Source organism: Dunckerocampus dactyliophorus, chromosome 4, assembly GCF_027744805.1.
Source record: "Dunckerocampus dactyliophorus isolate RoL2022-P2 chromosome 4, RoL_Ddac_1.1, whole genome shotgun sequence".
Classification (NCBI taxonomy): domain Eukaryota; kingdom Metazoa; phylum Chordata; class Actinopteri; order Syngnathiformes; family Syngnathidae; genus Dunckerocampus; species Dunckerocampus dactyliophorus.
In genome coordinates, this window is record NC_072822.1 from 29318873 (window position 1) to 29332864 (window position 13992).

The 13992-nt window shown below is 37.7% G+C and overlaps 2 protein-coding genes across 3 annotated transcripts in view; both read right to left on the reverse strand.

Annotated features, from left to right (window-relative positions):
- Positions 1–1540: 1540 nt before the first annotated feature.
- rpl35 (ribosomal protein L35) lies at positions 1541–5697 on the reverse strand. Its single transcript, XM_054773359.1, has 4 exons — positions 5571–5697; positions 4996–5132; positions 3762–3843; positions 1541–1728 (listed from the first exon to the last, which is right to left on the reverse strand). Exons 1-4 carry the CDS (start codon positions 5571–5573, stop codon positions 1579–1581), a joined length of 372 nt encoding a protein of 123 aa, XP_054629334.1. The 5' UTR covers positions 5574–5697; the 3' UTR covers positions 1541–1578.
- A 721-nt stretch (positions 5698–6418) lies between these two features.
- The window catches only part of golga1 (golgin A1), a 34959-nt gene continuing 27385 nt past the window's right edge, over positions 6419–13992 (reverse strand). For both annotated transcript variants that reach the window (XM_054774729.1, XM_054774728.1), the window contains 4 exons: positions 13224–13283; positions 11960–12184; positions 11771–11857; positions 6419–8073 (listed from right to left, as the gene is read on the reverse strand). In XM_054774729.1, coding sequence (XP_054630704.1) covers positions 7993–8073; positions 11771–11857; positions 11960–12184; positions 13224–13283 — 453 coding nt within the window. In that variant the 3' untranslated portion in view covers positions 6419–7992. The remainder of the gene's footprint in view (positions 8074–11770; positions 11858–11959; positions 12185–13223; positions 13284–13992) is intronic.

Below are 13992 nucleotides of genomic sequence, written 5' to 3' on the forward strand. Positions count from 1 at the left end.
CATGGTCGGAGTAAAAGTCCTGTATCAATTTTCTTTTGAAAATAACCGCTAGTTTATATTAAATTTTCCATGTATTTTTTATTGTTTTATTTCTATATTTGTGAACTATATGTATATTTTTATTTCCTTATTTGAATTTTCATGTCTATGTATTGAAGCAGCTTGTTCTGACACAATTTACACCTGAAAAAGTACTATACAACGAATATGACATTTTAAAGTACTTTAAAATGTCATATTCGTTGTATGCGTTGTCGAATGACATTTTAAAGTACTTTAAAATGTCATATTCGTTGTATGCGTTGTCGAATATGACATTTTAAAGTACTTTAAAATGTCATATTCGTTGTATAGGTTTACTTTTGGTTAACTAACATTAATATAAATTAATAGTAAAATGTAGATATAAGTACACCGTAACACAAAAAATACCAAATACGTCACTTCCTCCGTTCGCGAATATTTACGACAGCACATCTCTGACGTCTCGTGCTGTGGTTTTTATTATTTTCATAATTTATGAACATAAATGGTCAATAACCATTCTTCATATGTGTAATATATTGGGTGGTTATTTCTTCGTGGCTCTTATTAAAAGACTTCGCTAGAACACAGCCGCTTCTATCAGCTTTATCCACCAAGCGTGACCCTTCGTAAAAACCTGCGCTATGAACGCAGTTGCGCCACCGACGTACACGTCATATCCGATCACGTTACACAAATACAAAAAAACATAAAACAAACAAAAGATATTTGAATATAAACTATAAGCAGAGTGCAATAGTGGAGGACTTGGTGTACAAATTAAGTTGAGCATAAATGTTTACTCTTATACAAAATTTAAACAGATTCTACATGAACTTTTTCCACCTACAATAATTTTTCCTGATATCCTCTTACTGCACAACTAATCAACATTGATCACTGCACAAGAATTTCAATTTTCAAAAAGTTGACAGGTATGCCAGTGAAGTTTTTTTGTCCAGAACCTGTTGCTTTATTCAGCATTTAAGTGCTTCTGGTTGCTTTGTCTTGATGTGAAATTTCCAGCTAATTTTGACTTTGCAACTGAAACTGAAATATAAGTTTAAAAAAAATCTGCATTTCAAGTTTTATACTGTCAAACGTTCAATAAAACGTTTTGTTAATGCATAAAGTACAAGACAGTACATACCTGTATACCCAACAACGCTCATCCACACATTTGCTCAAGCTTCAATGGGCTGATGATCCAATGTGTGGACTTTGCTTTTTCTAAATGCAATATACAGGACCCCGTTAACAAGTAGCTTTTGTAAAATTGCTGTTATGCTGCCTCTAATTTTCATTCTGTTGTGAAACTACAGCAAGACCTGAATAATGTATACAGCATAATAAAACAATGCATTAGGCTGAAAGTTATCAGGTGTCTGACCCGCAAACACAAAAAAATAGAGTAAATCATGAAGATTCTAGTTTTATTGATGTGGAAGAAGCAAACCAGCCCTACCATAATCACACCAGAGAACTTGCCAAACAGATCTCTTGAGAGGACAAAAGGTATGATTTACACATTTTATTTTGTCAATAGAAAAAGCTTCAAGCTTTGAGGGCAAATTTGCGGACTGAGTAAAGGAGATCTTTCCTCTGCTGTTTCTTGGTCCGCAGATTCTCTTCGTGCTTGTTGAGGCGGCGACGCAGAGCTCGGGTCTTCTTGGGTCTCAGATCCAGGGGCTTGTACTTCTTGCCCTAAAACAAGACATTTAACTATTAGTACACAGTAGTGTTACGTGATCATCTAAAAAATACTGAGAAAGTGATGTTAGTACATGCTTTTGGATTCAGAAATATTCTTTGTCAAGTCGAGAGAAATTTTGAGTGTAGCGCAGGGAAGTCCAAGTTTTTCCCCACCACAGACCATACTAAGGCTGCCATGATTATGTCGACTATTAAAATAGTTCACAACTAATTTAATAGTCCACGCGTCTTTTTTTTTTTTGTCACTTTGTTTTTCTCTCAAAACTGCTGTGGCACCTGCCACTGCCGCCTCTGCCTTTCTGTCCTTGACACACATGTGCAGTAGTGCTAATCGGGGTCAGCCGGGATGTCACCGGAAGTTATACCAGACGGGCTCTGGTATCATGGCGGCAGCAACAGAGCTCAAAAGCGTGGGAGCATTTTAAGAAAACCAAAGAGGAAAGTGTGTAATGCAATATCAGCAAGACAGAATGCCCGAGCACCTGAAAAGGAAGCACGTAGTGGCTTGTGACAACGATGAAGAGGGATCGTCATCTCGGTAAGCTAACTGACTAGTTAGCTGCTAATATTAGCGTAAACAGAGAGCTTACTCATATAGCTGTAAACTTAAACATTAGCGATAACCATTTGATTCATTAACGGCCCTAAGCACACATATTTCATGTGTTTTCTGTAACGTTATAACTGATGTGTTTGACTAGGAAATGTGCCAACACTATTTTCTTACGTTATGTTCAAGCCTTTCTCAGGGACATGTAAAAATGCTAACTTTTCTGGCTATGAACAAGAGCCTTGTGCAGTTTGGGATTATATCAAGTCAGAGTGTAGTCAAGTTGAATACAGTTGAGAGCACAAAATGCACTTTGGTTATATTTGAGTCAGTGAGACCAAAACCTGAATAATTCCTTCAGGTGCCTACCTCAGTGTTGCTATGTTGATGCCAAAGACAAATTAAGGAAAGAAAAAAACCCTACAAAAAATAAACCTTAAGTATTTATTTTTGTGCTGTTTATTTTACTCAGCTGTTTGCACTTTATGCTACACAGTGTTTGTTGATACAAGCATATTTCATTAAAGGTTTAGCAGCTTCATGCTGGTGCGATATTCTTTGTTTTACATTCAATTCACGTATGGGCCGATTAGTCAACTACCGACTACCAAAATAATTGTTTGTGGCAGCCCTATCACATACTGAAAAATGAATGGATGCCAAGGCCACTGATATTTTGTAATGTAGATACGCTAGGAAGTTAAATATTTCAGGAAATCTCGGCATCGCAGCTTTGTGATATCGATGAAAAAGTGTGTTAATATGAATTTTGGTCATTGCTAACTTATTTCTCTTAATATAGTGACTCTTTAGTTTTATCCATTTCTGCTGTCTTATTTAAAATGTTCTACTATTTCACCTTTCTTCTTGTAAATTCACTTTTCGTAATATGACTTCATTCGCATATTTTGACTTTATTCACGTAACATAAATTTTTCCACAATCAAATTTTCCAAGAAAAAAAACCTACAAGTTCCTTCTCAAAGTAATACAACTGGAAAAATGTCATTCATTTTTCAACTTCATGCTACTGAAAATGTTTTTCCTCACATTACTACTCATGAAATTACAACTTTTTGTTGGAGTTATGTGCCGCAGGCCACACTTTGGACACCCCCGCGTAGCGCATATAAAAGGCTCATTCATTGTCATCTGGATTGCCTCAAAGAACTTGAATCCAAGTTAAGATGAAATGACAAAGCATTTTGGGATCATCTTCTAATGGAGATGTTTTGTGCCAATAGAAATGGTTGCCAGATAACCCAGCATTTTCTACATAACTGCAGTCCGTTCAGGCAATCGTGGGCTGTGAAGACCATGACATCTCAAGTCTCAGTCTTTTGGTAAGCAGTTAGGTATGCATCAGCAAAACATCAGCTCAACAAATATCATCTTGGACAAGAGAGCCAAAGTGGAAACCAAGCCCCATGCAATCTTTTTTGTGTGTGCAAAAGGTCAGGGCACAGTTTCTCACCTTGTAGAACTTCCTCAAATTCTCCTTTTGAGTCTGATTAATGACAGTCAGGACTCTGGCGATAGATTTGCGGACAACGCGGCTGCAAAAGAAAAGCAAGCTTGATAAAAATTAATTCACAAACTGAACAGTCGCTTCCAAAATGACAGAACAGCAACTCTCCAAAGCTAGAGTTTGATGGCACGTGTGAAGTTTATTCTGCCAACATCTACCATGAAGCAAGTTGTCCTGTCAAGGCTACATTTTAACCTCATCCAAAACAACTTCAAAAGCTTCTGTTGTCTTATTGGGAAACATGAATAATATCAACATTGGTTTGATTGCAAACTCCTCCACACTCTGTCCAAAGCTGATACCACATATTGTCTTTATTAGTTGATTATTTCAAGGAGTGAGCAAAGCAAGTACTTTGATAAAAAGCGCTACATAAATACTAGGTAAAAAAACCTAAAATATTTACACTTAAATTCTGTTGGAAAAGTTTCTAATATTGTGGTCATCTGCTGTTAAAACATACATTAAGAAAGTATGTTTAGTGGCCATCTACAGAAAATTTGCACATTTTGAACATAGATCAAATGGCAGTTGAATTTTGGGTGTAAATATTTGCAGGAAAGTAGTAAAGTAATTAAGGTCATGTTCACATGACGATGAATGTTTTAAACATTTTTCTATGCGCTTAGGTGGACCTTTTGCACAACCCTAGTTTCAGCGTTTGTGTGGACGGGGAAAACAGAGCTTTTTCAGTTTGCGGCATAAGAAATGTGCGCCATGACGTCATGTTTTTAAGCCTTATTTAATGACAGAACATGAAGCTATTCACTTACGGGTGTTTCATTTCGTGTAGCCATAGACATGCATGCCCTTTACAACGCACAAAGGCAATTAACATTTACGTACGATTTTAATTTCATTTAAACATCATTGCCCATCTGATTTCTCAATAATGATGAACACAAGCCTTATAATGCCATCAGGTCAGCTGTGGTTGATTTTTCAAGCTTCTGACTGGCCTAAAAAAATGTAAAATAAATATGACAAAATTAAATGGAGATTTTTTTTTAACCCAAAGGAGAGTATAACCATTCATCACCAACAGATGAGTTACCTGCAGTAAAGGCTAAATGCTCAACCTCAGCACAAAACCAATGAATACAATTTCACATTGTTACCTTATGGGGATGACGGAAGATCAGAACCACATCACTACTGACTTCTTTGGCATGGTACTTACATCTTGGACAGCTTGGAAGCAGCTCCACCAGTCACTTTGGCCACACGGAGCTGAGACAATTCATTTTTCAGGTCATCCAGCTGCTTGAGCAGCTCCTCCTTCTTCTTGCCCCGCAGATCTCTTGCCTTTATCTTGGCCTGGACGAGAGAGTAAAAATATTATATTGCATTCGCTCGCCTCAAGGCTCGATTCGCACCTAGTTGACGACCAAATAACATTAATATACATCGCGCTGTTCAGCAATGTGGTTTGGCAAGTAATACATGAAAATAGCATTTATGACACACGGATTCCTAGGGAAACCAATCCATTACCATATTATCCAATATCCAAAAACCTCCGTTTTTAAGCTAACGCTAGCAGCATGTCATCACTGCATTAGCTTAGCAATGTAGCTAAGTGCGGCTGCTCTGTTTAAATAACATTTAACTCAATGTCACGCGTTGCCTTCTTATCCCCACGTATCAATATAGTGACTTAATTGATTTATGTGCTCATTATTGACTGCTTTTGTGGCGGCGAATTGTTCTAAACGTGACAATTTTCAATTTGCACGAGACCCGATTTAGGCTCACCATATCGCCTGTCGTTGTCCTGGGGGAAAGGCCGGACGTACCGCGTGCTCACAAAAAGTGGCTTCCGGAGAATGTTTTCTTCCTCGTTTTCCTGGGTTCTGCCTCCAATCTCACACGAACAACAGCGCCACACCTGGACATCAAAATATCACAGTGACTGCTTAGTAGTCGATAACATACAGTGAACCACTAAAGAGAAGCTCTGAGATGCAAGTATATGTTTGTACTGCGTTCTTTATGTCAAGGCATACTGTTAAAATTGAAGAAAAATAACAAAATTGCAGCATGTTTACAATGCATTTAAAGATTGTAAAAATGCAAAGAAATGAAATCCTAGACACACTGTACACCAGGGGTCACCAACACAGTGCCCGCGGGCACCAGGTAGCCCCCACGACCACATGAGGCGCCCGTAGGCCTGCTTTTCATTCAGGTTTTCAGTTAATAATGTGAGAACACTAGAAAGAAATGTATTCTGAAACATAAAATGTTAGTTGTGGATACCAGCATTTTGTGAATGTTTTGGTAAAACAAGCATATTTGCTTTGTTTGGATTGAAATAAGGTATGAAAATCATTTTCTACAAAAATGAGTAGCTCGCGGCCATTTTCATTTTCGAAAAGTAGCTCTCGCAAGAAAAAACGTTGGTGACCCCTGCCTTACACAATATTTATAATCTATTTTTTCATTTCATTTAGTTGATTGAGAACAGAACGATAACAGAAAAATAATCTCAATCAAGATAATTTCAAACAAAATATCAGTACTAAAAACAATCTGAAAAAAAGAAGAATGAAATTTGCAAGCATAGACTCTGGAGGAAGGCATTCATTTTTATCATTCATTTCTTTTTATTAATAAGGCAGGAATATCAAGCCTTTTCTGTCAGTTCATGACAAAAGATCAGGAGCGCTGTAGTGAAAGTACAGTTGTGTTGCCAGGTTTCACAGGTAAAAAAGTGCATTCAAAATTCCTGGATTCTCACAGAGACATTACTTTGCATCAACCACGCAGGCGAGTCTGAGGGACTACAGCATGCTAGCCCATCCAAGACGTACAATCATTTCCTCAGACTTAAGATACACCTTTCCACTGGGCAAAAAATATCTCCTGTCTGCATTGATGTGTTTTAACAGTATGCATTATCCCGAAATGAGGAAAACAAACACCTTCACACATGATGGCTATTAGAAAAGACTGGGATACAATAAAACATTTTCACAGCAGTAAAAAAATACACTAGAAGATGCTTTTACTGACAGAGGAATGAACATGGAAGTGATTCTAAAGCAGAGGAGTGAGGGTTGCAGATGATGACAAATACTGAACTGATCAGCAAATCATTTACACATACCTATTACACACATTCCCTATTAAACTCCACATCTCTCCCTACTATAAAGTTCTCATAGCATACACACATATACATATGTCGTTCTCAAAGCACACAGTATATATATATTTCTTACAGATTTTATATATACACATTATATATACACATATTATACACACACACACGTATATACATACACACATATACATAAAAAATTAACAGCATTGGTAGTTACCAAAATATTTGTGCATGTTTCTGTAATGGTTAATACACCAGTATGCAAAATTGTATTTTTAATGCTAAAATATTCAATGAATTTTCAATAGATTTTTACAAAAATCCCCAGAAAAATAGAATAAACAGCACATTATTCTTGATGAATATGTCCACCTAAATGTGTTTTGGCGGTTGACTTAACATGTAAAATAACTTTTGGGAGAAGACCAGTGAGCCGACTCAAACTTAGGAAGAATTGAGTTTGAAAGTTGTCATTCCTCATTCCTGACACAGTGCGTCAAGCACAGAATGAACTTCCATTACATTAGTAGGTAGTCCTGTTCCCAGAGTACAGATTCACTTGTTGATCACATTGACGAGTGGTAACATTGCAAATGGAAAATGAACCAATGTACAAATGAAATGTCAAAAAAAAGCTTCATGGGTTAGGTATCAATTAGAAAACAAAATTTAAATGCTGGAATGTTGGATCATTGCATGGGGGGACTTGCTGATTGCCCAAGAAATGGAGGTCATCTTATTGAGAATCCAACTTATGAATTGTGAAAGAATAAAAAATAAAAAAAATAAAAATAAAAGACAAGTCAAAAATGTGTTGTGTCCATTTTCCAGTGTAAATGTGTGTTGAACGAGGTCTACAATTGATTACAACCAAACCTCAATCCCTCAAAGAACCCATGCAGCTCGTCTCCTAAAACAGATTTAAAAAAACCTTGTCCCACAAAAGCAGAATTGCGTGTCAGCAGGATGCTGCTTTAAGTTTGCAGCAGCATGGACCACTGCACTGATTTCCTCCTGAAAGTGTTCTTCCTATTTCTATGCCTCAGTCGATGCCTTCCTTCCTGTGGGCCATCAGCTCCAGTGGGTGGAAGTGCCTGAGACCGAAGGTCGGATGGTACCCTTTGGAGAAGGCTTGGATCCAAACCAAGACATCTGAAACATAACATTTCCAACTAATTCACTGAGATTTCAATATAAAGCATAAAGTAATCCCTCGCCACTTCTCACTTCGAATGTCGCAGCTTTACTCCACCACGGTTATTCAAAAATATATTCATGAGTAATGCTGTTTCATGGTTGAATACAGCCTACTGTTAGTCAAAAAATATGCATACTAAAGCACATTTGAAGTTGTTTTTTTTGCCTAAGTGAAGCATTTTCAAGCATAAAAATGGCAAAATGAAGTAAAATACGGCATTCAAAAGACGTATTCAAAGACGCTGTGAAGATATGTAGTATTGTACACTGGTCACTAGGTGTCAGTAATGTTACTGTAATGTTGGGTGAGACACACAAGCACCAAAGTTGATCACCAGAACAACAGGCTTTTTTTTTTTGCAAATTTGAATCACCTCATAACGGGCAGAATATTCCCTAACCGGACTGTTGCAGCCATAACGCACACCAAGGTCAACTGTGAACCCCCGACGTCACTTTCTGTCTGCACCCCCACTCGGCTCCCCTAGTACAGGAACACATGTACGGCGACACACACAAGCACGAGTCTTATGCCTTAAATGTCTTATTTGCTCTTATTTATGTCTACTACATTGGGTAATAGGAGTGTAAATGTGATCATAGGGGCGTTATTTCATGTCTAGAGTAGGGATGGTACCGATCATCCATGAGTGAAATTATACCGATATGATCACAGAGTTTAAGTGCAAATTTTAAACATTTATTTATGATGAGTGCTATTGGCCAGGGGTGCTGTATAAGTGGGAAAAGTTAGGATAATTCCAAGGCCTCCTGACTGCCAGAGGGTGCAAACAATAGTTAGTTATTAAAAAAAAAAAAGGGGGGGGGGGGCGCCCAACGTGATTTTTTTTTTTCATGGGGCACAGAATTCCTGGTTCCCCCCTGCTATTGGCTATATGATATGAAAAAGGGAACCAGAAAATCACCTTCATTTAGACATAAACATATTTGACTTTCTTTTTGGCGAGAGCATTTATCACTGGTGAAACTGGTGAAAGAGGGTGAGACGCCTTCTTTAAGCAGTCTTTAGATGTAAGAGTACATAGTTTGACGGCCTTCTAGTGACTTCCAGGTATCATGCAGCATGGCTCCAAGTGAGAGGTGTCTTCCAATATGAATTCAATTATTTTTCGGGTTATTTGCTTTAGACTGCTGACTGTCATGCATATACGGGCGAGTGTTGTCCAGTGTTGGCTACATTAGCTGCCGTTTGACTGATGATCACATTGTGAGCCTCTACAACTCACCAATACTCCGTCAAGTGTTTGTTCTTCAAATGCCGTATTAAATTAAAGCTTTTTAACGTGATACCCCGACAAGATATTTTTCGTGGTTTGTTTTGCATAGTAGAAAATTAATATCACGCTCACAAACAACAGGTAAATTCAGGGTCTTACAGAAAGTCTGACATTTTTAATCTCTTGTGAAAAAGGCACATTTTCCCCACTGGGGTGTTATGAAAATATTCGAGCATTGCGACAAGGAGGCTGAAGAGTCGTATGCTGTTCCGGAGCTGCGCGTTCCTGCCCCCTTTTTTTAGGTAAAAAAAAAAAAGCATAGTGTTTTCTTAGATATGCATATTCTATTACTAATACTAGGCCGTATTCAAGCACAAAACAGAATGATTTATTAATTAATATAGTTTAGATAAGGATGCCTAATCTTATTTTCAAGCCGATACGAGTACTAATTACTCCTTCAAGATCGATAGCGATAGCTTTTTATATCTATTTGTTTTTATTTAGATGTAACTGTAGTTTATGCACACCTGGAGGTAAGAACTACTCAAAGCTGAATTTGACAAACTGAACCTGTACATGAGCCCTAACCAAATATCATTACATCACTACTGCCAACAAACCAGAAAAAAAAGTGGTGCCCGGTAGTACAGACCGTGGCTCCAAGGGGTTTACTAGCCGACAAAAGCCAGTGTCTTCAACGATGGTAAAGGGCTGGTCATCCAGCGCCATCATTTCTATGATGAAATCACATATTGCTTTATACTTTTTGCACTTTTCAAACACCGCAGCGATAGGAAGACCTGGGTCTTTATTTACGGCTAGCTTTGGGGCAGCTTCTTTAGTAGTTTTTGTAGGCTTCCAAAACAGCGTTGCAGCGTTTGCAAATTCCCAAAAATTGCAGTGTATGTGTTACACACGTATGGGCTCACGTACGGATGTAAGTCCCGCTTATGGTTTGATGTGTTGAAGCTTGATGTTTTTTGTCCTCCTCACTGTGGAATGTCTTCCTCTGAAACACTGAAGAAGTCTCACACGATCGACGCCATGTTTGTTTACAACTGAGCTCAGGGGAAATTTACGACAAGTTGACGACAGTTACAGCACATGTTAGGCATGTGTAATCTACGCCTTCCATCGATCTATTTTACGGTAGCAATATACATCACCTCACACACTCCCAAAAACGTTTTTACAACATAATCTATCTTTTATTTTTCTCATATCATCCATGGTGCAAATAGATAATTTATAAGCCGTCTTGTCTTGGTTCCATAAATTATTTAGCGTTTTTTATGCCACTGAAAATATTTTCTGGGAAAATATGTTTGGATGGATGGTATTTCTCCGTTTGGAAAAAAAAATAAAAAACTCAAACTGAATCCTCTTGATTAATCCATCATTGCACTGCTTGTGGTTGTTTACATTCAAATATAACTGCATTTTATATATTTTATTCTGTTTATTTATGTATTATACATAACCGGATATGACGTTTACGTCGGCGCTACGTGCACTGCTTAAGTTTTTACATAGCTCAGTCTTGGTGGATTTCAGACACAATAGAAACATCCGCATGCTTATAAACTCTTTTTATAAGAGTCACTAATAAAAAAACAACAATATATTACATATAGTAATAGAAAAAATGATTAGAGCACCCTTGTTTCTTCAGTTCCTTGTTCATTTTAATGCCTGATACAACTAAAGGTACCTTTGTTTGGACAAATATAACAAGGACAACAAAAATAGCTCATAAGAGTTACGTGTATTGGCAGTACAATGCTATAGCTATTCATGTAAGAACTCTAGTTATTATCAAGAAAACCATGGAAGTTGCTAAATATCAGCTCTTAAATTCAACTCTTATGAGCTATATTTGTTATCATCATTATATTGGTCCAAACAAAAGTACCTTTAGTTGTACCAGGCATTAAAATGGATCAATAAACTGAAGAAACAAGGGTGCTCTAATCATGTTTTCCATGACTGCATATGAAGTATGGTTACTGACCATTTATGTTCATTCATTTAAAAAAAATAATCACCATAGCACGTGACGTCGCAGAAGCGCTGTCGTAAAAATTTCCTAAAGGAGGAAGTGACATACGTAGGTCCCGACAACATTTCCAGTATGTATTGCATAGTGACACCACCTGCAGTACAATTAATCCCACCTCATTTTTATTGGTTATCTGAGCAATTTTTTATGTCATCAGATTTATCGGGATGATGTCATAATTCCTCATATCAGGCTGTTAATTATCCCCTAATTTTTGACAAACCGTGGTAGAGTGAAGCCGTGCAACTCAAAGCGCGAGTGACGAGGGATTACTGTACAGCTCTCCTTACAAGACAAATATTAATTTCACAATGATAAATTATACTAAAAAGATATTTTTTAAAACACTGACTTTATACTCGAGGGTTTGCTTCAACATGTCCTCCTCCTCACGAGTGAAGTTGAGCAGCACAGACACAGCTCGTATTAGCTGATAAGCCTGAAAAGACAACACACACTCTCTGGTTCTTTTTCCTTTCTTTTTAGGTGAACTGAATCACTGTAACTGGTTTTCCACTTGGAATCACCCCGGATGACTTACCTCAGCCTCTCTTGATGACATAAACTTGAGGACGACATGCTTCAAATATTCAAAGTTGATTTCTCGCGAGTCATTAAGGTCTGAGGTGTTGGTCACTGTGGTGTTGGAAGTGGATGGGCTCGGTCTGGATGCTGGCGGCGGCTCTGCACAAACCCTTTCTTCTTTTTCAACCCGGCTTTCTAGTATCTTCTCCTTTGCTTCTTCTTCTGGGTCAGGCTTCAGCTTCTACAGAGCATAAAGAAGAAGATACACAATAAGTATAAACATCTTTTGCTTCTGAGCTCCTATATCAACATCATTTGATGTGAAGCCACTTTGGCGACGTGACAGCTGCAAACTCTGATACTTTATGCAATTGGAAAAAAAATGATCAAAAGCTAAACAAACCGAGCAATTCCTGATGTGCCAGCACTTGGTTGGGCATTGTTTAGATAGACTCCTGATAAAAATTTTAAGACCAGTAGAAAAATTGCAAGAATTTAAACTGGATCTTAAGGAGGTTCTATGTAGACCTTTAAAATGCAGAAAGAAGAAATGGGAGTGAGACTAAAATTTCTTCAGTATTTCAGCTGATGAACAGCCTTTTCATTTAAATGCTTGTTTGCAATAAATTGCTTACTCAAAAATGTTTTGTCTCACTCCCATTTCTTTTTTCTTTTCTGCATTTTGAATCTCTACTTAGAACCACCTTAAGATCCAACAGTGCAAAATGTAAATTCTTGCAATTTTTCAGCTGGTCTTAAAATTTGGATCAGGAGTGTATAATCTGATACTGCTGCCAAATTGGTACCGGTGCTTCAACAGCAGTGATGTGCGATGAGGTTTATAACTGGTCAGGCACTGACTCTTTTAGAGTTTTTAAAAAAATTAGCAGTTTGTTCATTAAGGGGATAACAAAAAAAATCTGAGAATAATTTGAGTAACTTCGATTACAAAAAATAATCGAGGATTTTTTTTCTGCTTCGAGGAATCGCTAACATCACTTTACGTCACCCACGCAGAGGCTAAAGAAGGAAGCGGGACGTTGGCAGGTGCACAAATATTGATGGGTTATGGTTCTAATTAACTGAGACTAATTGGGAACTCAAAGCCACTTTTCACACAAATCCATTGTGTGAGGACCCAACAACATGCAAAAAACTGTCACCGTAAAAATACTTGAGTATTTTCGCTAATCAGCATGAAAAATCCCTTAACAATCATTTGCAATAACTCTTGTCGTATCAAGCTAGGGTTTGCCACTATACACAAGATGAGACCTTACCAGTTCTTTCTGCAACGTCCTCTTCAATTCTGCCATTCGCTGCTGCAGCTGTTTGATCGTCTGACAACAACAAACTTTCTTAATATGGTCTTTTACTTTCAATTAAAACAAATATTTGCCAGTTCTTTGCATCAAGACTGTCAGTGATGTGCCGTGAGGTTCATGGCTGGTGAGGCACTGACTCCTTTGGTTAAGAAACATTTTCAAATACTTCTTAGTCCCACTTATTTAGTTTTTGTATTCACTGGAAAACATTTGGGTTGCTGTCTAAAAAAATAAAAAATAAAAAAAAAATAAAAAAAAATGCTGCCTTTTCCTCTCTACGGGAGGATGGCAATAACAAGCACCTTCTAGCTCACGCCCACCCCTTCAGGATGAACAGAGTATGGAAAGCGCCTCCCGTGTGGCATTTCCATGTGTATTTTATTGTGTGATTAGCAAAAATTATGATGTCACACTTAGATTAAATACATTACACAGGCTACAGAAAGTCATGGTGTATAATAAAGGTTTCTGCAACATTATATTATTGGCCACATGCTGACAAACATAAACTGGCAGGCGCCACGATCCACCTCAGTGCTCAGTGCATAGGGCTTGCGTACTATGCCGAGAAGAGACGCTAGCGGCAGCCTCATCTTACGTTTCTGCCCTGTATTTGATCAGGAAATGCGCAAATTCAGTGAGTTTTACTTAAGAAAAACTTAAAAACAACTGGAATCATGCAGAAAATACATTTATAATACAGTTCAGTGGACTAATATGCATA

Bases quoted from the DNA above. Each gene is read 5' to 3' on its own strand.
- rpl35 (XM_054773359.1), bottom strand. The intron at 3,844-4,995 runs GTAAGTACCATG...TTTCTTTTGCAG, and splicing joins GCTTCCAAGCTGTCCAAGAT to CCGCGTTGTCCGCAAATCTA. The intron at 1,729-3,761 runs GTGAGAAACTGT...GTCTTGTTTTAG, and splicing joins ATTTGAGGAAGTTCTACAAG to GGCAAGAAGTACAAGCCCCT.